Source organism: Phocoena sinus, chromosome 10 (assembly GCF_008692025.1).
Source record: "Phocoena sinus isolate mPhoSin1 chromosome 10, mPhoSin1.pri, whole genome shotgun sequence".
NCBI lineage: Eukaryota > Metazoa > Chordata > Mammalia > Artiodactyla > Phocoenidae > Phocoena > Phocoena sinus.
The window spans coordinates 59,593,773-59,615,204 of record NC_045772.1 but is presented as its reverse complement, the minus strand read 5'-3'; the positions used below and the strand labels follow the sequence as shown (position 1 = coordinate 59,615,204).

General features: G+C 49.1%; 1 protein-coding gene across 8 annotated transcripts; it reads left to right on the top strand.

Annotated features, from left to right (window-relative positions):
* The first annotated feature begins 1,070 nt into the window (after window positions 1-1,070).
* DGKA (diacylglycerol kinase alpha) lies at window positions 1,071-21,382 on the top strand. Of its 8 annotated transcripts, none has more exons than XM_032644574.1 (24): window positions 1,071-1,246; window positions 6,875-7,022; window positions 7,443-7,516; window positions 7,839-7,971; window positions 8,222-8,296; window positions 8,753-8,802; window positions 9,158-9,232; window positions 9,432-9,551; window positions 9,665-9,779; window positions 10,351-10,439; window positions 10,576-10,695; window positions 10,891-10,989; window positions 11,163-11,246; window positions 11,450-11,523; window positions 11,835-11,909; window positions 12,303-12,388; window positions 12,480-12,569; window positions 18,955-19,115; window positions 19,393-19,457; window positions 19,694-19,784; window positions 20,068-20,266; window positions 20,383-20,503; window positions 20,695-20,755; window positions 21,030-21,378. In XM_032644574.1, exons 2-24 carry the CDS (start codon window positions 6,959-6,961, stop codon window positions 21,111-21,113), a joined length of 2,205 nt encoding a protein of 734 aa, XP_032500465.1. In that variant the 5' UTR covers window positions 1,071-1,246; window positions 6,875-6,958; the 3' UTR covers window positions 21,114-21,378. The 8 variants fall into 8 exon arrangements, 7 of the variants coding, with proteins under 7 accessions (XP_032500465.1, XP_032500466.1, XP_032500470.1 ...); XM_032644575.1 differs by lacking the exon at window positions 1,071-1,246 and adding an exon at window positions 2,175-2,282 and having other exon boundaries at window positions 21,030-21,382; XM_032644578.1 differs by lacking the exon at window positions 1,071-1,246 and adding an exon at window positions 2,221-2,282 and having other exon boundaries at window positions 7,118-7,516; window positions 21,030-21,366.
* Window positions 21,383-21,432: the final 50 nt, after the last annotated feature.

The window sequence follows — 21,432 nt, the reverse complement described above, 5'->3', positions numbered from 1 at the left end:
TCCAGGATTTCTAGATGAGGGGCTCAGGGGCAGAAAACTGATTGGAAGAGGAACTAGGGGACCTGTTCTTACTTATATTGTATGTTTGTTTAGGATGGCTTATACACATACCCACACAACCAAGCCACTGTTTGGTGCAGTCCTTAAGCTGGGCTATCTACGTCTTTGGCTGTCCTGCAGAACAAAGTACAGGACTTGGTGTGTAATAAACCTTCAAAAGTGCTTGGGGCTTCCCTGGTGGCACAGTGGTTAAAAATCCGCCTGCCAATGCAGGGGACACGGGTTCAAGCCCTGGTCCAGGAAGATCCCACATGCCGCAGAGCAACTAAGCCCGAGAGCCACAACTACTGAGCGCACGTGCTACAACTGAGCCCGCATGCCACAACTACTGAAGCCCACATGCCTAGAGCCTGGCTCCGCAACAAGAGAAGCCCCGGCTCGCCACAACTAGAGGAAACCCACACACAGCAACCAAGACCCAATGCAGCCAAAAATAAATTTTAAAAACTTTTTAATTCAAAAAAAAGTGCTTATGATTTAATGACTGAGGAGGTCATGTAGGAAGGGGAGATGAAGGATGGGGAGTGTCCTTGTCTTTTTAAGATTAGAGGGGAGACAGGAGCAGAGAAACAGGTCCTCTCCAACCGCTGCCTCATATCTCCAGTTCAGATGCAACAACGATACTCCAAACCCTATTACTCAGCAGCTGTATTTCTGATAAAAATGGAGGATTCTCTTCCAACAAGTCTCAGAACAGTCAAGAACTGCTTAGACCCCTCTGTTTCCACTAGAGGGCCTCGTGTATTCATTCCTTCTCCTCTCCAACCTCCACCAAAAGTATGTATATATTACATTTGTGTTTGTATGTGTGTACACGTACAATATACACACAACACCCACATACACCCTTCCAATCAGAGCTCTCCCTCCCCCTCTCCACCACCAGGTGTATGAGGGAAGATTCCAGGAACTCAAGCCTTTGTTACTGTGCCCTACTTCAATGAAGGGTAGGAGGGGGTTAGACAGAGTTGGGGCGGGGCCAGGGAGCAGGATGCCTGGGTCTTCAGTTCCTACCAGTAAGTCCCTAGGCCTCAGTCTCTCTCCCTTACTCTACCAGCCTCGCCACCATCCATGCTGCCCCAAGAGCCTTAACTACAAACAGATTCCAGACAGGAGAAGCTGAAAGGATCTCCTTTCACCCCGACTGTTGGCCAGGGCCTTCCACAGCACCTGCCAAGGCCAGCAGGTAAAGTGGGAGGGTTAGGGCATGGAGAAAGGGTGGATTCAGACCAGAATGCTCTTTTTTTTTTTTTTGCGGTACGTGGGCCTCTCACTGCTGTGGCCTCTCCCGTTGCGGAGCACAGGCTCCGGACGCGCAGGCTCAGCGGCCATGGCTCACGGGCCCAGCCGCTCCGCGGCATGCGGGATCCTCCCGTACCGGGTCACGAACACCGCGTCCCCTGCATCGGCAGGCGGACCCTCAACCACTGCGCCACCAGGGAAGCCCCCAGACCAGAATGCTCTTTGCACCTGAATCACAACCCCAGACTTAAGGGAAGAATCTGAGTCTTGAGAGAAGGAGGTGTCCTTAGCCTGGGGAAAACAAATCTGAGGCACCTGGGGTTTGGGTTTAACGGAGGTGAGGAACCTGGAGGCAAACATGGGCAGATTCTCTCAAGTAGTGTCAAGCAGTGTGGAGCCCATGGTGGCAGGGAGGTGTCTTGTCTTAGGGTGTGCAGTCTGGAACTCTGGCCTTGCTCCTGCGGAGCCTCCTGAGTGTGAATTCAATCCAGGGTGGATGGATGGAAAGGAGCTGGGAAGTCCCCTGGTGGCAGCAGTTAGGAGAGGGTGAGAAGTTGGCTGGGTGGGCAACAGCCAAGCTGTCTCATCAGCGGCCCCGCCCCCTACCTTGGCCTCCCAGGGTTGGGATGCGGGGAGAGGCTGTGAGTGATCGGAAAGACAGATACAGAGCTGTTACCGGGGCGGGAAGATGAGCTGCGCAGGAATGTGGAGAAAGTGGCACAGACCAGAGCCCTGGAGATAATCGGGGGAGGGAGGAATCGGGTCTGGTGAACTAGAAGTTTCCAGAGTTAGGGGCGCCCGGCGCCGGTCGCGGGCGCCGGCGGGCGGGCCTTCTGGGGTGGGGGGCGGGCAGCTGTGTCGTCAGGAGCGGGGCGGCCCCGCGGCGGCCGCGTCTGCCTGGCCCGTCCCCTCCAGCCCAGCTCGGGCTCCAGCTCCCGCGCCGGCGCTCCAGCTCCGACCGCGCGCCCTCCGCAGGCAAGGTAGAGACCCCCGCGAGCCCCCTGCCGCCTCCCGCCCTCCCGCACCGGAGCAGGCCGGGGCGGGGGCCGCGGGAGGGACGCCCCACGGGCTAGGGTAGGGCTGCTGGGCCGAGAAGGAGGAAGCGTGACAGCTGGAGCGGGTAGCTAGAAGCGTTTGCGCCAGGAGCGGGGGGCAGCGGGAGGGCTGGCCCAGAACCCCGTAAGCAGTGTTTCCCGCAGACCTTGCCCTCCATCTGTCCCGATGATTCGGACAGATGCTGAAGCTGGCTCCTGGGGACCCGAGTTGGAGGAAAGTCCATTTTGGAACCTGCACAGTGCTGCACGGGTGGAGAAGGGTTCTTGTTTGGCCTCCTGGTCCCCAACTTCCCACCCCTCTCCTTTCCACACCTGTCACCGGGAAGTTTCTGAAACTACCTGGGTCTGAATCCTACTTTTCACCTTTCAGTGGGGGAAATGAGCTTTACTGAGGAAGAAATGCAAATATTGCTGGGCATCTCCTCAACCTCTTAACCATATGAGCCCACATCCCCCAAGCGTGCCAACATCGTAACTTCCTCCTGTACTGCACAATGACACCCACCCACACACACACAAACACCACCCCCTTAATCAGGCAACACTACCATCTGCGATGTTTGTGGAGGCTTAACAAATATTAAGGCTTCAAGCCAAATGATTCCCTCTCAGGGGCCACTGACTGGTAGCAGGGATGGGCAGGAAGGAAGAGACCCTCCCTCAGTCTTCAGAAACAGGAGGAGGATGTAAGCCCTGGTGTGGTTAAGGGATTCAGAAGTCCAGGTAATCAGGTCTGGGCCCTCAAAAGGGAGTGCCTGCCCCTTGGGGATCCTTGCTGGGTCAGCCTGAGTGTTCTGGGGGCATAGCTGATTCTTGGGTAATGGTAAACTACATGACTTGGAATGTGAGCAATGAGTGTTGATGTGAAAAAGGAAACTTTAAATGTTAGCACTGGCTTTGGAAATCATAGTTATCTCTCAGTTACCAGCAATTTTAGTATTTAATGTTTAAAATAAGATCTAGAAGACCAGAGACACTAAGATTTAATGGAATGGACTAAGGACACTATGTCTAGAGTCTGGGTGTGACCCTGAGAGAGTGGCTCTCTCTCTGGGCCTCAGTTTCTTCCTCTGTAAAATAAGACAGTTTGTGCCTCCCAGCTCTGAGGACGTTCTAGGATTCTCTGCCTCCAAGTCAGCTTCTTACTTTCTCACCCCAAGTTGGTAGGGGCAGGCAGGGAAACCAGAGGAGGGAGGGGAAGGGTGAGTCACAAATAGCTGGCGGTTGGGCAGCAGACCCCACCCTCCCAGCCCTAGCCTCGGTCTGGACTAGCCTAGGTTACAGCCTCAGGGCTGGGATGGAGCAGGACAAAATTGGACTTGTTCCAGATCTTTAAGGCCCTGCACAACTGAAAAAATCCCAGGAGCCTTTATGTCCAAGGTCCCAGCCCAGGGGTGTCCTTGGACCCTGATAGTCTAGTTTCTATAGCCACGTCCTCACCCTACCAGAGGCAAAATGCAGGATCCTGATATTACATGCCTGTGCCTGAGACATGACACAAGTGGGAAGGTATACAACTTGGGGTTCACTGCTGCTGGGAGTCCCTAGAATTTATGCCATCCTGGGTCCAAGGCATCATTTTTCCTAATCTCCAGATATGTTTCTCTAGGTACCACCCTTGTATAATAATAATAATAATAATAATAATAATAGCTAATGTTTCCTGAGTTCTTTCTCTGTGCCATGCAGTTTGCTAAGTATATTGCATGTATTACCTTATTTAACCCCCCCATGGTGACTGATTTCTCCAGGTAACCATTTTACTGATAAGAAAACAGGTTCAGGGAGATGAAATAACTCGCCCAAGAGCTAGAATTCTTTTTTTCTTTTTTTTGGCCATGCTGCGTGGCATGTGGAATCTTAGTTCCCTGACCAGTGATCGAACCCACACCCCTTGCATTGGAAGCGCGGAGTCTTAACCACTGGAATGCCAGGGAAGTCCCAAGAGCTAGAATTCTAATCCAAGCCTATCTAATTCAAAAGTCCATTCTTTTAACTTCTACTATATACTACATGTAAGACCGGGGGGCTTGTGAAAAGACAGGCAAGAGAGAAGTATTCTGTCTTCTCTCCTGTTTGTCTCTTGTTTGCTCTCTCCCTGTCACTTTCTCTCTCAGATTCCATTTCCTAGAACCTTGGAGCCATCTAAGAATCCCCAGGGGTAATCAGAGAGGCTAATTAAGCCTTACAGACCCCATTAGCCATAAGACTATTATGTATTCATTAGATCTGTTGGCAGGAGAAGTTAGATTATAGTCATTGAAAGGACCAGATGGGTGGAGTCCTTTCTCCACAATATTAGTGTCTCAGAACCCCCTTCTAAGTGTTCCCAGAGAGCCTCCAGAACAGGAATGCTATACATGGAGGTGAGTGGCAGAGATGTCCCAAGGGCAGAGGTTACAGAGAAGTTTCTTGCACCATCAGAAAAAAAATTCTAGTAGACCCTAACTGCCTCCTAAAGCCTGCCCCAACCACCCTAAATAAGTGGGCAGAGGGGAGACAGAAGGTCAGGGCCTTGGATGGAGTACCACAATAAGTGCTTTTTAGCATCATTCATTCATTTAACAAATATTAATTTAGCACCTACTATATGTGCCCCACATTGTCTCATGTTCCCCTCACTGTCCAGATGGATACTCTGGCATCCCATTTAACCGCGTTTGGATTAAGAGTCCCCATATATGACTCCCTAGCTTTATACAACTATTTGTACAACCAATATGGAACACTTATAACATGATGGGCATTAGGTATTGGGGATACAGTGGTGAATAAGACTGATAAGTTCCTGCCCTGTGGAACTTACATTTTGGTAGGAAAAGACAAACAGTAAACAAAGAAGCAAATAAATGGGCAAGATAATCTCCAGTTGTGATAAATTCTATGAAGGAAACAAAGGAGGGTGCTACGCAAAGGAGGGGGTCTACCTTAGGACAGAATGATCAGGGAAGGTCTCTTGGAGGAGCTGACATTTCAGCTTAGGCAAGAAGTCAGCTCTGCCAAGAGTGGGGAAGGGTGGTCCAGGCCAACAGAGCAGTAAGTCTCATGGCCCTGAGCAGGGAAAAACTTGGCATGCTTGAGGAACAGAAAGGAGGGCAGTGAGACTAGAAGGCAGTGTGTGAAGGGGAGAGTGGAACAAGAGGAGGACAGAGAGGCGGTGGGGGAGGGGGTTGCACCACGAAGTTCTTGGGTTGGAGCCTTGGCTCCTCCACTTGTCACCTGCCTTGGGAAGTCCCAACCTCTCTGAGCTCCCGTTTCTTCATCTGTAGAATGGCTATACCAATAATTCCCTATCTCATAGAATGTGATTTTACTTGTTAATACAATAACTACCATTCCTTGTAGGCCCTCTATATGCCAAGTGTTATACTAGGTACTTTCCATACATTATTTGACTTAATCCTCACAACTATGAAAGATAGGTATCATTCTGCCATTTTATAGCGGTACTTTGCCCAAGTCACACAGTGGTAACACAGCTAAGAATGGAACCCAGCTATGACTAACCCCAGTTTTGTTTGACTCCAAAGTGGTGTTGTACTATGCTAATGTAAGATATTGTTATTGCTGTTACTGAATCCGCAAGGCAAGTTGCCCTCTGCAGCTTGGCCCCTGGGTCAGCGGTCAGCATGATCCACGTGATGGCTCCTCCTTGGTCCCTGGGTCCCATAGCTGAAAGTTGGGGCTCCCTAAACACTGCTAACCTAGCAGGGTGGAAGGAAGGCTCCCGCACTCAGCACAACCCTCCTGGAGCTGAGAAGCCCGGCAGATGCTCAGAGCCTTCTTCCCCTACCTTCTCCCCAATCTCTCGTGCCTGGGTCCCGCCCTTCCCCAGTGGAGCGCTGCGGGACGCAGACGAGGCGGGGCCGCGGCTGGGGACCCGGCTAGAGCCGGTTCTGTGTCGCGCGCGTCAGGAGCGCTAGAGGTCGTTGCGGGGCGTGGGTGTCTCTGGGAGTGGTAGCTGAGCGGAGCTGGGGACCGGGGCTGGAGGCGGAGCAAGATGGGGTAGTGGCCCGGGAGGCGTGCCGCCATCTCAGTGAGAACCGCCGGAGGGCCGGGTCTGCGGGATAAGAAGGGAGATGGGACAGAGCTTAGGCCCGGCAGAGACTACAGAGATTGGGGGTGGAGGGAGAAAAGGTAGGAGCAGGCGAGGGACACACTCCCAGAGACGTGTATAGCCTGGGAAAGAGGGGTGAGGGGGCAGGGAGGTGAGGGATGGTCAGAGATGAATCAAGACAGGCTGGGGAAGAAATCAGAGAGCTGGAGAAGGATACAGAAACGTTGGAGAGAAAGTCAGGGATGAGTCAGAGAAACAGAGACAGCGGACAGACACTGTCAGGGAGAGATAGAGACACAGAGGAGAGGAACACAGGGAAAGGAAGAGACTTAGGGAGGGACTCAGAGACAAGAAAAGAACAGAAATAGTAGTAGGAGTGGAAAATGAACAGAGTATACAGAAGCAAAGAGACCCAGACAGCTGACCAGTCCTGCCACATGTTCTTGTCATCTTCCTCCAGAGCTACCCTTGGAAGCAGAGTTCCAGGAGCCAGAAGTACTACTACCAAGCTGTCTTCGTGTCCATCCTTAAGAAAAAAAGAAAGATGGCCAAGGAGCGGGGCCTAATAAGCCCCAGTGATTTTGCCCAGCTGCAAAAATACATGGAATGTGAGTCTTCCTCTCAGTCATTCAGTCCTGGGGACCTTACCCTTAGACAATACCTCCTCCTCTTCATTCCCCCAAGTTCCCCCTCTTTTCTCCAGTGGCCTTGAGACGGGATGCTCCTGAGATATGCCTGGCTGGGAGCAAGAGGCGAGGGAAATAGGAAGATGCCCGTGGTCTTAGCTCTCTACCCACCTTCTCTGAATCTTGACTGCCTGCACCACATCTCAGAGAAGAGAGATAAAGAGGGCAACCACCTTGGAGGACATGAAATGTTTTTCTCTCTGTACTTCTGTGTTTCTTCTTGGAATTTCTTTTTCATCTCACTGGAATCTTCTTTCCCGTTGGATGTCTGGGTGGGACTGTGGCAGAGGGCAGGGAGAGCTGAACCAAACTCATGCTCTCTTCACTCTCTTCACATCCTAGACTCCACCAGAAAGGTCAGTGATGTCCTAAAGCTCTTTGAGGATGGTGAAATGGCTGAATATCTCCAAGGAGATGTGAGTGGCAGCTGGGAAATCCTCTGCTTCACCAACTCCTCCCACCTTTGTTTTTGCTACTCCATCGGGATGCCCAACTTCCAGGGATTATTCTGGGCCCAACCCTTGCTATCCTCTCTCCCCAGCATCCATTGTTACTGCAACTATTGCTTTAGGACAAAACAAGAGATTCTAGTAACTCAGGACTCAGCCCAATAAACCATACTCCTGCCTTGGGTGCTTCTCAGCTCTGCACTTATTGTCACTGTCCCCACCACTCCCAATTCAGTCCCCAACTCCCATCCTGCAGATCTCCCCAGGGTAATGCTTGCTCTCATCATAGGCCATTGGGTACGAAGGATTCCAGCAATTCCTGAAAATCTATCTGGAAGTGGATAATGTTCCCAGTCGCCTAAGCCTGGCACTGTTTCAATCCTTCCAGACTAGTTACTGCTTAGAAGAGACTGTAAAAGAAGGTATGGTCACGTAGGTGGGACTGCGCTGGGCCTCCTGAGGAAAAGTGAAATTAAGTGTGGGTTTTGGGGTGAGAGTGGAATTGAGTCACATGTTGGGGGCAGGGTGGTGGGAGGGAGAGGTAGAGGGTAGCCAGGCTTGCCTAGGAGCCAGAGGGAGGAAAGTTAAAGGGAAGAGTTGGAACAAAGGAAAAGAGAAGAGCCAGACTGGAGGGAGCCCCAACCTCAGATCTGCTGTACTTTCTGTAACCAGATGTGGTGTGTCTCAGTGATGTCTCCTGCTACTTTTCCCTTCTGGAGGGTGGCCGGCCAGAAGACAAGCTAGAGTGTGAGTTACCATTCTGGACTGGGAGAGGGAAGGAAAGGTGAAGGGAGAGAGGGTATTCCCCAGCCTTCCTTCCCTCATTTTTTCAGGATTCCTAAAGGCTGACAGGCCAGACAAAGGTGGGGCCAGAGAATGGACCCATTTCCTCTGTTTCCCCAGACTCCTTATACCTAACGCCATCCACCATAGTCACCCTAGTTCCCACGTCTTGTATATTTTCATGTGGAGGACCCGGGATGGGATGTGGGAGGTGTGTACTGTCTCGCCTATCAGGTTCACCAAGGGTGGAATCCAGACCTGTTTCCCCTCCGATTTTGTCTCCCATCTCAGTCCCAGCCCCAAGTCCTGGGCTCTTCATCCAAAAAGTCTCTCCTTATCTCTTTGTTTCCCCTGTATTCTGTTATGAATTCTTTGGGTATCCCTCACAAACTGACCCTGGCCCCCTAAAACACCCCACAGTCACCTTCAAGCTGTACGACACGGACAGAAATGGGATCCTGGACAGCTCAGTGAGTTGGGGGACCTTGCTGTGCAAGGGAATATGTGTTCATTTGTCTGTGCCCCCCGTCACAACTCTTCCAGGATCTTAAGAAGCAGAGGAAGCTAGAGGGAGAAGCTGAGTCCTCTAGGACTAAATCTGGGAGTAGGTCCCAAGCTCTTGACCCCTAAAAGAGGATGCTGGAGGCACGACTTGGGGGCTCCCTTGCAAACACAGACACATAGACATTCATTTACTTGGCAGAGACACCTGAGAATGAGAGGGGGTCTGTGGGTGGAACTCAGGACCCCTGATTTCTAGAGGAGGGTTTGGATGGTGGTAGTGAGGCAGGATATGGCTGTGGCTCTTACCCTCTCGGCCCTCAGGAAGTGGACAAAATCATCATACAGATGATGCGAGTGGCTGAATACCTGGATTGGGAGGTGTCTGAGCTGAGGCCGGTAAGGCAATTCTTCCTGCATGTCCCTTGTTGTACCTGCTCCCTAGTGAGACCTTTATCTACCTCCCCCCATCTCTGACAGGCAGCCTGGTGCCCTTGGCTAGGATGGCTAGGCTGGCTGTCCTAGGGGACAGTGGAGAAGTGTCAGATCTGAGGGGTTACTCACACCAGAAGTCCACCTCCCCACATTCTCTGCTCAGATTCTCCAGGAGATGATGAAAGAGATTGACTGTGATGGCAGTGGCTCTGTCTCCCTAGCTGAGTGGCTCCGGGCTGGGGCCACCACTGTGCCACTGCTAGTGCTACTGGGTCTGGAGATGGTGAGTGAGAGAGACTTGTGAGGATGGGCAAAACAGTTGCCTTGGGTTGTACTTGCCAGAGGTTGGCACTCTAAGGGCTTAGACATTCCCCATCATCTGCTGTACCCTCCCAGACCCTAAAGGACAATGGGCAGCACATGTGGAGACCCAAGAGGTTCCCCCGACCAGTCTACTGCAACCTGTGCGAGTCGAGCATTGGTCTTGGCAAACAGGGGCTGAGCTGTAACCGTGAGTGTAACCTGGGAGTGTGGGAACCGGGGGGGCAGCCCAGCTATCTGTGGGAACACAGCACTGAACTTAGAGAGACCTGGCTTTGAATCCTGGGCTCTGCCAGTGACTGGTTATGTGACCTTGGGAAAGCCACATAACTTCTTTAAGTCTTAGTTTCTTCAACTGAGAATGAGGTGATTGTGAGCTTTAAATAAGTTGATGCAAGAAGAGTGCTCCATGTACTGCATGTGCGTACTGTTACGTCTGCAATAGAAATTAGCTATTATTGTTGTTGCTGTTATTGTTGCTGTTGTATCTGGGCCTCCTTTACATCATCCAGCTCAGTTCCTGACACATGAATGGAGTGGGGTTGGGCATGCAGTAGCAATTGCTCTTCTGGGGGAAGAGTGAGCAAAAGGCACAGGTCTTGGAGGTGAGCCCCCAGCCCAAACGTGAGTTTTGTACTACACCCTCACAGCAAGGGGTTATATGCCATGTTTCAGTGAGTGATGCTGTCTCACCTCCAGGTAAGGAAGAAATAGGGGGAGGGGCTGCAGCTAAGCCTCTGACCTTCTTCACTCTTGCCCAGTCTGTAAATACGTCGTTCACGACCAGTGTGCCATGAAGGCCCAGCCCTGCGAAGTCAGCACCTATGCCAAGTCTCGGAAGGACATTGGTGTGAGTGACCCCACGCCCACCGGATCACCACCCCCGTCCTGGCCCTGGTCCTGGCTCTTGGCCCATTGCTGCCCTCAGGCCTTCCCCGAGTCCCTGCTCAGACCCTCTCAGACAAGAGTTTGCCTTTCTCCCCAAGGTCCAATCACATGTGTGGGTGCGAGGAGGCTGTGAATCTGGACGCTGCGACCGCTGTCAGAAAAAGATCCGGATCTACCACAGTCTGGTTGGGCTGCATTGTGTGTGGTGCCACCTAGAGGTCAGTCCGGGAGCTATCCCTCCAGCCTTGCTTTGGGCCCCTCCCTAAGCTGCCCTCTCCGGCGGCCCCCTCGCGCACATCTCCCTTACAGCCTTGGTTGCCCTACTCCCAAGGGCTCTCTTTCGGTGGCAGACCCCAAGCTGAGAGGTGACGGGGTTCCCTCCACAATCTCTCCGTGCCTGCCTTGTCTTTCAGATCCATGACGACTGCCTGCCAGCCATGGGCCATGAGTGTGACTGTGGGCTGCTCCGCGATCACATCCTGCGTCCGTCTTCCATCTATCCCAGCGTCCTTGTGAGATCCCTGGACAGCGGCTGGGAGGGGACAGGAATGCTTCCCCAATTCAAACACGCACACAATGCCATTTAGAGCAGAGAGCCTATATTTTTGGATTCAAGTCAGACTCTCATCTGTTTATGGATTCACACAATCCAGTTTTCCTTCCTTCTGCCTCCTTCCCTTCCTAGGCCTCTGGACAGGAGCGTAAAATTAGCAAAACAAACCAGAAGACCGTGGATGATTTAAATTTGAGCACCTCTGAGGCACTGCGGGTACAGGGCTGAGAGGCTTGGGCTTCATGGTGGGGACCTCATGGGAGGGAATGAAGTGGGGAACCTGGGGACTGGTTCCTGCTCCCTGGGGGAGGAGAAAGCCACCTGGGGGGAATGCCAGCCCTCTGCTCCTGTCTCCGGGACCCATCTTAACTCTGACAAGATCCTGCTTTCCTTATCCTTGTTTTCTTCCCTCAATGCAGATTGACCCTGTTTCTAACACCCACCCACTTCTGGTCTTTGTCAACCCCAAGAGTGGTGGGAAGCAAGGGGAGAGGTGAGAAGAGCTCTACTAGGTCTTGTAAAGTAGAGAGGGAAGATGGACAGAGGTTGGGTATCTGTGTGTATGCAGGGGACATACCTTGAGGACATCAAGAGAGTGGAGTACAGGGACTTCCTTGGCGGTCCAATGGTTAGGACTCCATGCTTCCACTGCAGGGGGCGGGGGTTCCATCCCTGGTGGGGAAACTAAGATCCTGCATGCTGCGCGGCACGGCCAAAAAAAAAAAGAGAGAGAGAGAGAGAGAGAGTGGAGTACAGAATATCCATGCCGTGCCCTGCCATGAGCTTTCCTTTTTCCCCACACAGGGTGCTTTGGAAATTCCAGTATCTACTAAACCCTCGACAGGTGTTCAACCTCCTAAAGGATGGTCCTGAGCCAGGGTGAGTATAGGTTAGGGGCTGTATCGCAGGGTTTGTGTGTGTCTGCCTATCTGTGTATGTTGGAAGAGAGCAGGAAAGAGTGCCTGTTGGGAGGGGAGGGCCAGGGGAGGCCCAAGAAACCAGACTTCAGAATGCTGCTTTTGCTGGGTATCCCTACCTCTGAATTCTCCAGCTCATCTCTGTTCTGCTCTCAAAGAATGGAGATACCAATCTCTCCCTCACCACTAAGGAGTGGCTATAAGATTTCCCCATTGTACTTTTTCTCTACCCTTGACAAAGGGGAAGGGTGTTGTAAGGAACGAGAGACAAGAAGTACTTACTCTGCCTGTCCAAGAGTTGGGTAGCCTCAGTCCAGTTATCCTTCGTCATCTTCTCTCTCACCTTTTGTCTCAGGCTCCGATTCTTCAGAGATGTTCCTGATTACCGGGTTTTGGTGTGTGGAGGAGATGGCACAGTAGGCTGGATTCTAGAGACCATTGGTCAGTGCAGGGAGCGGCTCCGGGCTGGGCCCAGGGGCAGTGGCCTTCCAGAGCTAACTCCCTTCATCCATCTCCTTACCTGCCTCCACAGACAAAGCCAACTTGCCTTTTGTGCCTCCTGTTGCTGTGTTGCCCCTGGGCACTGGAAATGATCTGGCTCGTTGCCTAAGATGGGGAGGAGGTAAGTGGTTAGAAATTGTTTTCCTGGGGAATGGGGGAGTTGGGTAGGTAGGGAAAGGCACACAGAGAAGACATTTAGGCATCTGGTGAAGAAAAAGCCTTGGTGGAAAAGAGAGGCACAGATGGCGGGGGGGGGGGGGTGTCCCAAAGTGGATTGTCCCAAAGGAAGAGAGCTCTGGAAGAAGCAAAGACCTGAAGGGTCAAGGATGACAGTCTGAACCTAGAAGGGTCAAGGGTGACAGTCCTCTTCCCTATAAACCTAAAAATATCCTTCTGTTTCTCCCAAGTCTTTGGGCTCAGAATCAAAGAATATGGGGGTAGAGAGGACAATGTGGGAATAAGGAAGGTTGTATAAGAGCTAAGCCAGATGCTGAGTGATGGAGCTAGCAGGGAGCTTGGCCATGATTCATTCATTTATCCAACCAATTACAGTTGACCCTTGAACAGCATGGTCTTGAACTGCGCCGGTTCACTTATTGAGGATATTTTTCAGTAGTAAATACTATAGGACTACACAGTCCATGGTTGGTTGAATCCGCAGATGTGGAGAAACAGTGGATACGGAGGGCCAACTATAAGTTATACACAGATTAACCCCCATGTTATTCAAGGGTCAGCTGTAATCAGGGGTCATTCATTCATTCATAATTTTTCCCATGTCTATTGCAACAGTCTCCTAGCTGCTCTCCCATTTCTAGTCTCTTTTTCCCTTCAAAGAGAAAGTTTGAGAGATGTAATTGGTAGATAAAGAGGTCAGTGTGGGGCAGATTGAAATTGTCCTGGAATTGAGGAAGTTGTCTTGGAATTGGGGCTCTTGGATTCAGAGTCCAGCTCTGAGATCTTACAGGAGATTATGGAATAGGAGGCTGCTAAGGAGAGTAGAAAGTATTCTAGGTGGAAGAAGTTGTGTAAGGCCAGAGGAGTCACCAAACAACATGGTGGTGCATTTTGGAAAGCGAGTTGTTCATTGTGACTGGGACATAGGGTGCACAGTGGGCAATGAGAAGAGGGAGGACTGAATTGAGCAGGATCCAGAAAATGGAGGGTCATGAATGCTGTAGTGAGGAGTTTTTAACTTCATCCTGCCAGAGTTTGAAAACTGACAGCCCACAGAAATGATGTGTAGTGTTTTGTATTGTTTGTCTTGCAGTGTTTTGAATTTTTTTGACCTTGGTTATTTCTAAGAAGTGGGTCATGTATCCTTCAATTCACCACAATCCTCTTACCTCCCTTCCAGTCATTCACTTTACGTTTCTAGCCTCTGAGGCATTTGAATGTGCAATCCCTGAACCATGGGGAGCTCTGGAACTCATGAAAGATGTAACTAAAAGAAAAAATAGGTGTGTGTGTGTGTGTGTGTGTGTGTGCATATATAATACTTTATATATATAAATTATAGTTTGTATATAATAAAAATTACTTTTTATATTATTCCAGAAAGGAGAAATATCTGTCATAATATAATTTAAATCTTGTATGTAAACATATGACCATTTGCGGGGGAGGCATGCTTAAATCCTCAACATCTGACTTTGTTTTCATTAACAGTGTTAGACACTTTGAAATCATGAACTTTGAGTCTTCACTTTTTTTTTTTTTTTTTTTTTTTTTTTTGCGGTACGCGGGCCTCTCACTGTTGTGGCCTCTCCCATTGCGGAGCACAGGCTCTGGACGCGCAGGCTCAGCAGCCATGGCTCACGGACCCAGCCGCTCCGCGGCATGTGGGATCCTCCCGGACCGGGTCACGAACCCACGTCTCCTGCATCAGCCGGCGGACCCCCAACCACTGCGCCACCAGGGAAGCCCTGAGTCTTCACTTTGTGTTTTGCAAATAAGACTCTCATAGCAGTTTCTGCTAATTCCATCTGAATCATGAAAATAATGATATAAATATAGCACTAATGAAAACTTGTGTTGATATTGAAAAAAATCCTAAGATTCAAAGGGGGACTGATGGAAGGAATACTGCTATGGGAGCTCTGTGGAGGATGGATTGGAAGAAGAAGGCAGGACCTCGATTGCAATAGTCTAGTCAAGAGATGATGAGCACAAAAGCAAAGGCAGCACCAGTGGAGTCATGGGGTAGAAGCCACAATACTTGGTAACTAATGGATTGTGGAGGAAGAGGTAAAGACAAGTCTAAGACATTTTCTAGGTTTGTGGACTGAGCAAATGGGGATACCATTTATTAAAATAGGGAACATAGGGCTTCCCTGGTGGCGCAGTGGTTAAGAATCTGCCTGCCAATGCAGGGGACACAGGTTCGATCCCTGGTCCGGGAAGATCCCACATGCTGCAGAGCAACTAAGCCGGTTCACCACAACTACAGAGCCTGCGCTCTAGAGCCCGTGAGACACAACTACTGAGCCCACGTGTCACAACTACTAAAGCCTGCGGGCCTAGAGCCCATGCTCCACAACAAGAGAAGCCACCGCAATAAGAAGCCGATGCACTGCAACGAAGAGTAGCTCTCGCTCGCCACAACTAGAGAAAGCCCGCGCGCAGCAAAGAAGACCCAACTCAGCCAAAAATAAATTAAATAAATAATTTTTTTAAAAAAATAGGGAATATAGGAGGAGGACCAGTTTAAGGAAGAAATATAGATTTGGTTTTGGATGTATTGAGTTAAGGTATTAGTGGAGCACCTAGGTGGAGATGTGTGGTGGGTAGTCAGAAATTGATGTTAGGAATTTAGGAGAGAAGTCAGGGCTGAAGGTATGTGTTTGAGAGTCAACTTCTAGGAGGTAATTGACATTCTCAGAGTAGATGAGTTACCCAGGGAAAGAGGTAAGAAGAGAAAGTGGATAAGGACAGCCAGATCCTGGTAAACACCCTATTTAAGGGTTGAACAGAAGAAGATGAATTATTAAAGGAGTCTGTATTAGTGTCCTCTTGCTGCTGTAACAAATCACCATGGTGCCTTAAAACAACACGAATGTATTATCTTAACAGTTCTTGAGGGCACAAATCCAAAATCATTTCCACTGCGCTAAAATCAAGATGTTGGCAGGGCTGTATTTTTTCTAGAGGCTCTAGGGGAGAATCCCTTGCCTTGTCTTTTCCAGTTACTGCAGGCTGCCTATATTCCTTGGCTTATATCCCCCGCTTCCAACAGCAATGTTATCCTTCCAAGCTCTGCTGCCGTTGTCAAATCTCCTTCCATGACTCTTCTTTCTTGTAGCCTTCTTTCCCTAATTAGGAGCCCTGTGATTACATAGGGCCCAGCCAGATAATCCAGGATAATCTCATCTTAAAATACTTAATCACATCTGCCAAGTCTCTTTCGCCATTTAAGGCAACATATGCACAGATTCTGGAGATTAGGTTGTGCACACCTCTGAAAGGCCGTTGTTTTGCTTACCACAGAGACTAAGAAAAAACAGAACAGGTCCTCTGTAACTTTAGTGGTATTTTAGAGGCTGAGTGAGGAGTTTCATGTGTTAAAATGAGAGCTAAAGATATACTATTGGTTTTGGCAGGAATCACTGGCAATCTTTGCCAAAAGAGTTTCAGCAGGGTGGTATGGAGAAAGGCAAATTATAGTGGGTTGAACCATTGATGGAATGTGAGGAAGTGAAGACTTTTTTCTTTTCTTTTCTTTTTTTTGCTGCACCACGCGGAATGTGGGATTTTAGTTCCCCAGCCAGGAATTGAATCCGTGCCCCCTGCAGTGGAAGCGTGGAGTCTTAACCACTGGACCTCCAGGGAATTCCCTAACTAGTCCCATATTGATAGACATTTGGGTAGCATTCAGTTTTTTATTACACACCATACTGCAGTCTATCTCTGCACACAGATGTGAGAATTTCTCTAGAAGAGATTTCTAGGAGTGGAATTGCTGGCTCAAAGTATAAATATTTTACTAGTTATTTTATTTTTAAAAAATTACACAAGTAATGCATCAGTACATTTTCACCGTGGAAGGTTTTAAAAAGTAAAATGTGTGAGTCTTCACATACAGGTTTCCTCTTCCCTACCCCCTCACCAAATTCCACATTCCTCCCCAGAGATAACTGTTTCCTATTTGCACTCATTTTCCTGTTTTCACACACACACATAACTTTTAAACAAACATAAATGGGATCATACTACATACATTGTCCTGGGACTTCTTTTTTCATTGAATATGTCTTGGAGAACTTTCCATGATACTACACAGAGATTTCATTCTGATTTCAATAGCTGCACATTATTTCATAGCATGGATTTGGCATAATTTATATAACCTTCCCCTCCTGGTGGACATTTAGATTGTTTCCAGTTTTTTCCTGTTTTACAGAGTACCTCAGCAAAAATCCTTATACATCCATCTCTGTGGATTTTTGTTTCTGTAGGAGAAATTCCTGAAAGTGGAATTGCTGTGTCAGAGAATATGTTTTGATAAAATTTGATAACGTTTTGGTAAAAGTTGCCAAATTGTCTTCCAAAAATGAAATACCAATTTATGCTCCAACTAACAGCAAATGAGAGTGCCAGTTTATTAATAATCCCATTAGCGTTTGGCTTTCTCAGTCTCTTCATAGTCTGTCAATCTGATAGGCACAAAAAGTTAACTAATTTACAATTTTAATTTACAATTCTTTTAACTATTAGTAATATTGAGCATCTTTAATATGAATATTGGCCATTTGTATTTCTTCTGTGATTGGCTTGAGTTATTTGCCATTTTTCTACTGACTTTTTAAAAAATATTTATTTATTTATTTATTTGGCTGCCTCCGGTCTTCATTGCGGCACGTGGGATCTTTCCTCTCAGCGCTCGTTGCAGCGTGCGGACTTCTCTCTAGTTGTAGCCTGCGGGTTTTCTCTCTCTTGCTGTGGTGCATGGGTTCCAGACCACGTGGACTCTGTAGTTGAGGTGCACGAGCTCAGTAGCTGTGCGCGGGCTTAGTTGCCCCATGGCATGTGGGATCTTAGTTCCCAGACCAGAGGTTGAACCCGTGTCCCCTGCATTGGAAGGCAGATTCTTTACCACTGGACCACCAGGGAAGTCCCTAATTTTTTTTTTAATGATATTATTGTTTTTTTATTAAATTTATTTATTTGTGGCTGCGTTGGGTCTTTGTTGCTGCACGTGGGCTTTCTCTAGTTGTGGCAAGCAGGGGCCACTCTTCATTGCGGTGCACGGGCTTCTCATTGCGGTGGCTTCTCTTGTTGCAGAGAACAGACTCTAGGCACATGGGCTTCAGTAGTTGTGGCACGTGGGCTCAGTAGTTGTGGCTCACAGGCTCTACAGTGCAGGCTCAGTAGTTGTGGTGCACGGGCTTAGTTGCTCCGCGGCATGTGGGGTCTTGCCGAACCAGGGCTCGAAACCATGCCCCCTGCATTGGCAGGCAAATTCTTAACCACTGCGCCACCAGGGAAGTCCCCCTGACTTTTTAAATATAGTGATTTGTAAGCACTTTTTGAATGTTGGAGAAGTTAGTCTGTTATGTGTGCTGCAGATATTTTTTCCCAGGTTGTCTTTTATTTAGGTGTGTGTTTATTTAACTGTACAGAAGTTGTTTGTTTGCTTGGTTAGGTCTTTTTATTTATTTATTTGTCAGAACTATTTCAGTTTATTTTGTGGCAATTTTGAAAATTCCAAATATATTTGCTTTACTTCTGTTTGATTTCAGAAGTTTTTAATTTTCATATAATTGTATTTCTCAGTCTTTTTCTTGTTTGGCTCTGAGTTTTGTACTATGCTTTAGAAAGGCTTTTTCCGCTCGAAGATTATGAAACATCCACTCATGTTTTCTGCTAGTACAAATTCTGCTTACATGTAAATTCTTTGACCCATCTTGAATTTATTTTAGTGTAAGGGGTGACTTCTACATCCAGTACTATTTACTGAATAATCTATCTTTCCCCATTTATTTAAAATGTCATGATATACTAAATTCCCATATATACTTGAGTCTATTTCTGGGCACTCTGTTCTTTACTATTGAACTTTTTATTCCAGGCACTGTGCCAGTTATTGCCCTGTTTTGATACCCTTGCTCTATACTGTGTTCTATCTGGTAGAATGGGGAGAGGAAGCGTCAGAGAAAGAGAGAGATTATTCCCATTCATCACTTATCTTTTTCGGCACTTTTCATTTTCCCAGCTGTTTTCTTTACTCTTCCAAATGAACTTTGGCATTATTGTTAGATGCGCACACACATTGGGAACTTTCACCCTCCATGACAGTGACAGTGTGGAGAAAAGGGTCAGTAAGAGTCTGACCTTAAGATTGGTCCATGGGAGCCATGACTGAACACCCTGCCCTTTCACTGCTTAGGGCTTGGAGGATCTGCAGAACCAGGGCAGAGGAACCCTGGGAATCTGTGGATCTGGGAGCTGAGAGGAGGTCCATTTGGGACCCAGGGTTCAGTGCTAACCTGTCTTCATACCATCCTTAGGGTATGAGGGACAGAATCTGGGGAAGATCCTCAAGGATTTAGAGACGAGTAAGGTGGTACACATGGATCGATGGTCTGTGGAGGTGATACCCCAACAAACTGAAGAAAAGAGTGACCCAGTCCCCTTTCAAATCATCAATAACTACTTCTCCATTGGTGTGGTCAGTGGAGTGGGGCATGGGGGGGATGGGAGGAAGTGGGGGTTAAGCAGGCAGAGGCTGGAGGAGGGCAGAAAAGGAAGGTAGAGGGTAAAGGAGCTGCGACACAGGGAAATCAGAAGTGGACACAGTGGTGTGAGTTGCAAGAAAAGAATGTGGAACGAAAAAAAAAAAACAGAATGTGGGATGTATCACTCCCAAACTGGAGAGTTAAAGAGAGAGAGGGTTCTGTGCTGATGAATGAGGCAGCCTCTGATCTCATATGCCCTGGACTCCCCAGGATGCCTCTATTGCTCACCGATTTCACATCATGCGGGAGAAGTATCCTGAGAAGTTCAACAGCAGGTGAGGGAGAGGGGGCGGGTGTGGGCATACACAGTAGCAGGGACCACGTGGTGGCCAAGTTTGACTCAGTGCTTAGACGGGCAGTGACACCTCTAGGAAGCCCCTCAACCAAGCTTCCCTGTTCCCCACGGGACTGCAGTTGGGAGGTTGATGCCCTTCCCTGTCACTTAGCCCACCTGTGCCAGCACTGTGTAATTTGTCCCCTCCCTCCTGGGCCTGGTGTGGGGCCGACACAGAATGAAGAACAAGCTATGGTACTTCGAATTTGCCACTTCTGAATCCATCTTCTCAACGTGCAAAAAGCTGGAGGAATCTTTGACAGTTGAGGTGGGTGTGTTGAGAGCCAACCCCACATCCTTTTTAGCCCCTTATATCTTACTTTCTCCCTCCACAGGAGCCCTCAGGAACTTCTCATATTCTTGAACCTATACTTTGACCTCCCTGCTCTCTAATCCCGATTTCCCAAGTTCTTAAGATACACCAGTCCCTACTTCCCTCCACCTCTTGCAAACCTCCAAATCCTAGTCTTCCCAGTGTGTTATCTGGTGGAGGGAGTGGTCACGTCCATCATGATGCCGTGAGGCAAGGATCTGTGCTCTCCTCCCCTCAGATCTGTGGGAAACCACTGGATCTGAGCAACCTGTCCCTAGAAGGCATCGCAGTGCTAAACATCCCGAGCACGCATGGGGGCTCCAACCTCTGGGGTGACACCAAGAGACCGCACAGCGATATCCATGGGATCAACCAGGCCTTAGGTGCTACGGCCAAAGTGATCACCGACCCTGATATCCTGAAAACCTGTGTACCAGGTAAGAGGAGCAGCCTTGGGAGCTGAGTGGGCGGTGGGGACTAAGGAGAAGGTGTGACTCTCTTCAGAGGAACCCTGCTTCTACAAAACCTGTCTCCCTACTTTCCACCCCCCCAGACCTAAGCGACAAGCGGCTGGAAGTAGTAGGGCTGGAGGGTGCAATTGAAATGGGCCAGATCTATACCAAGCTCAAGAATGCTGGACATCGGCTAGCCAAGTGCTCTGAGATCACCTTCCAGTAAGGAAAACTCAAGCTGGGGGCTCTGAGGGAAGGAGTGGGACCAGGAAAGCAGAAGGGTATGGGAATGGTGGGGAGGGACTGTACCAGACCTTCCTCAGTAACAAAGGGTCTCAAGGCCAACCTAAGAACAGAGTTTTGGTACTTGATTGATAAAGAAATTGCCACCAATCTGCCTTGACCTCACACAGCACCACAAAAACCCTCCCCATGCAAATTGATGGAGAACCCTGGATGCAGACACCCTGTACAGTGAGTATTGCCTATGCCCGCCAAAAACTGAACCCCCAGCCTCCGTGGATCCTAAATTTCCATTCCACAGCTTCTTTACTTCCTGCTGAGGCCTCAAGTTCCCCTGTGCACCCTTCCTCCCAAATCCTGATTTCTCAGCCCCTGGCCTTCCTACCATGGCCTCTCTAGCACCCTGGCAACCCACCCTGAACCCTACAGATTTTCCCCCAAATCTCTGCTGCTCCAGCCCCAAGGCACTAGGTCTTATCTCTGAATGCGCCTCCTTCCTTTCCAGATCAAGATTACCCACAGGAACCAGATGCCCATGCTTGTGGGCCCACCCCCCCGCTCCTCCAATTTCTTTGGCTTCTTATGCTGAGGGGGGGACACCTCAGCCTCCAAGCCAGCCTTGAGCCCACCTCCTTGTGCCTGGACTCTACTCCCTAGGCTCTGTACATTGCTGCCAAACACTCCTGCCAGCTCAGGGGAGTGTTCCTTCACCCTCACAGTATTTATTATCCTGCACCATCTCCACTATTCCCCATGCACATGTGCACACACACACATCCACACACACATCACAAACAATACATTGAAAGTGCCTCATCTGAATAAAATGACTTTTTTTCCCACTGGGGTATCTGTTAAGTAAGTGGTACACCTCCTTCCTTTATACCTCCACTCCTTTATTGACATAG

Coding starts and splice junctions, on each gene's coding strand:
- DGKA (XM_032644578.1), top strand. CDS start 7,133: ATGCTCCTGAGATATGCCTGGCTGGGAGCAAGAGGCGAGGGAAATAGG. Junction 10,990..11,162: donor CCATCTATCCCAGCGTCCTT/GTGAGATCCCTG, acceptor TTCCCTTCCTAG/GCCTCTGGACAGGAGCGTAA. Junction 11,524..11,834: donor GGTGGGAAGCAAGGGGAGAG/GTGAGAAGAGCT, acceptor TTCCCCACACAG/GGTGCTTTGGAAATTCCAGT.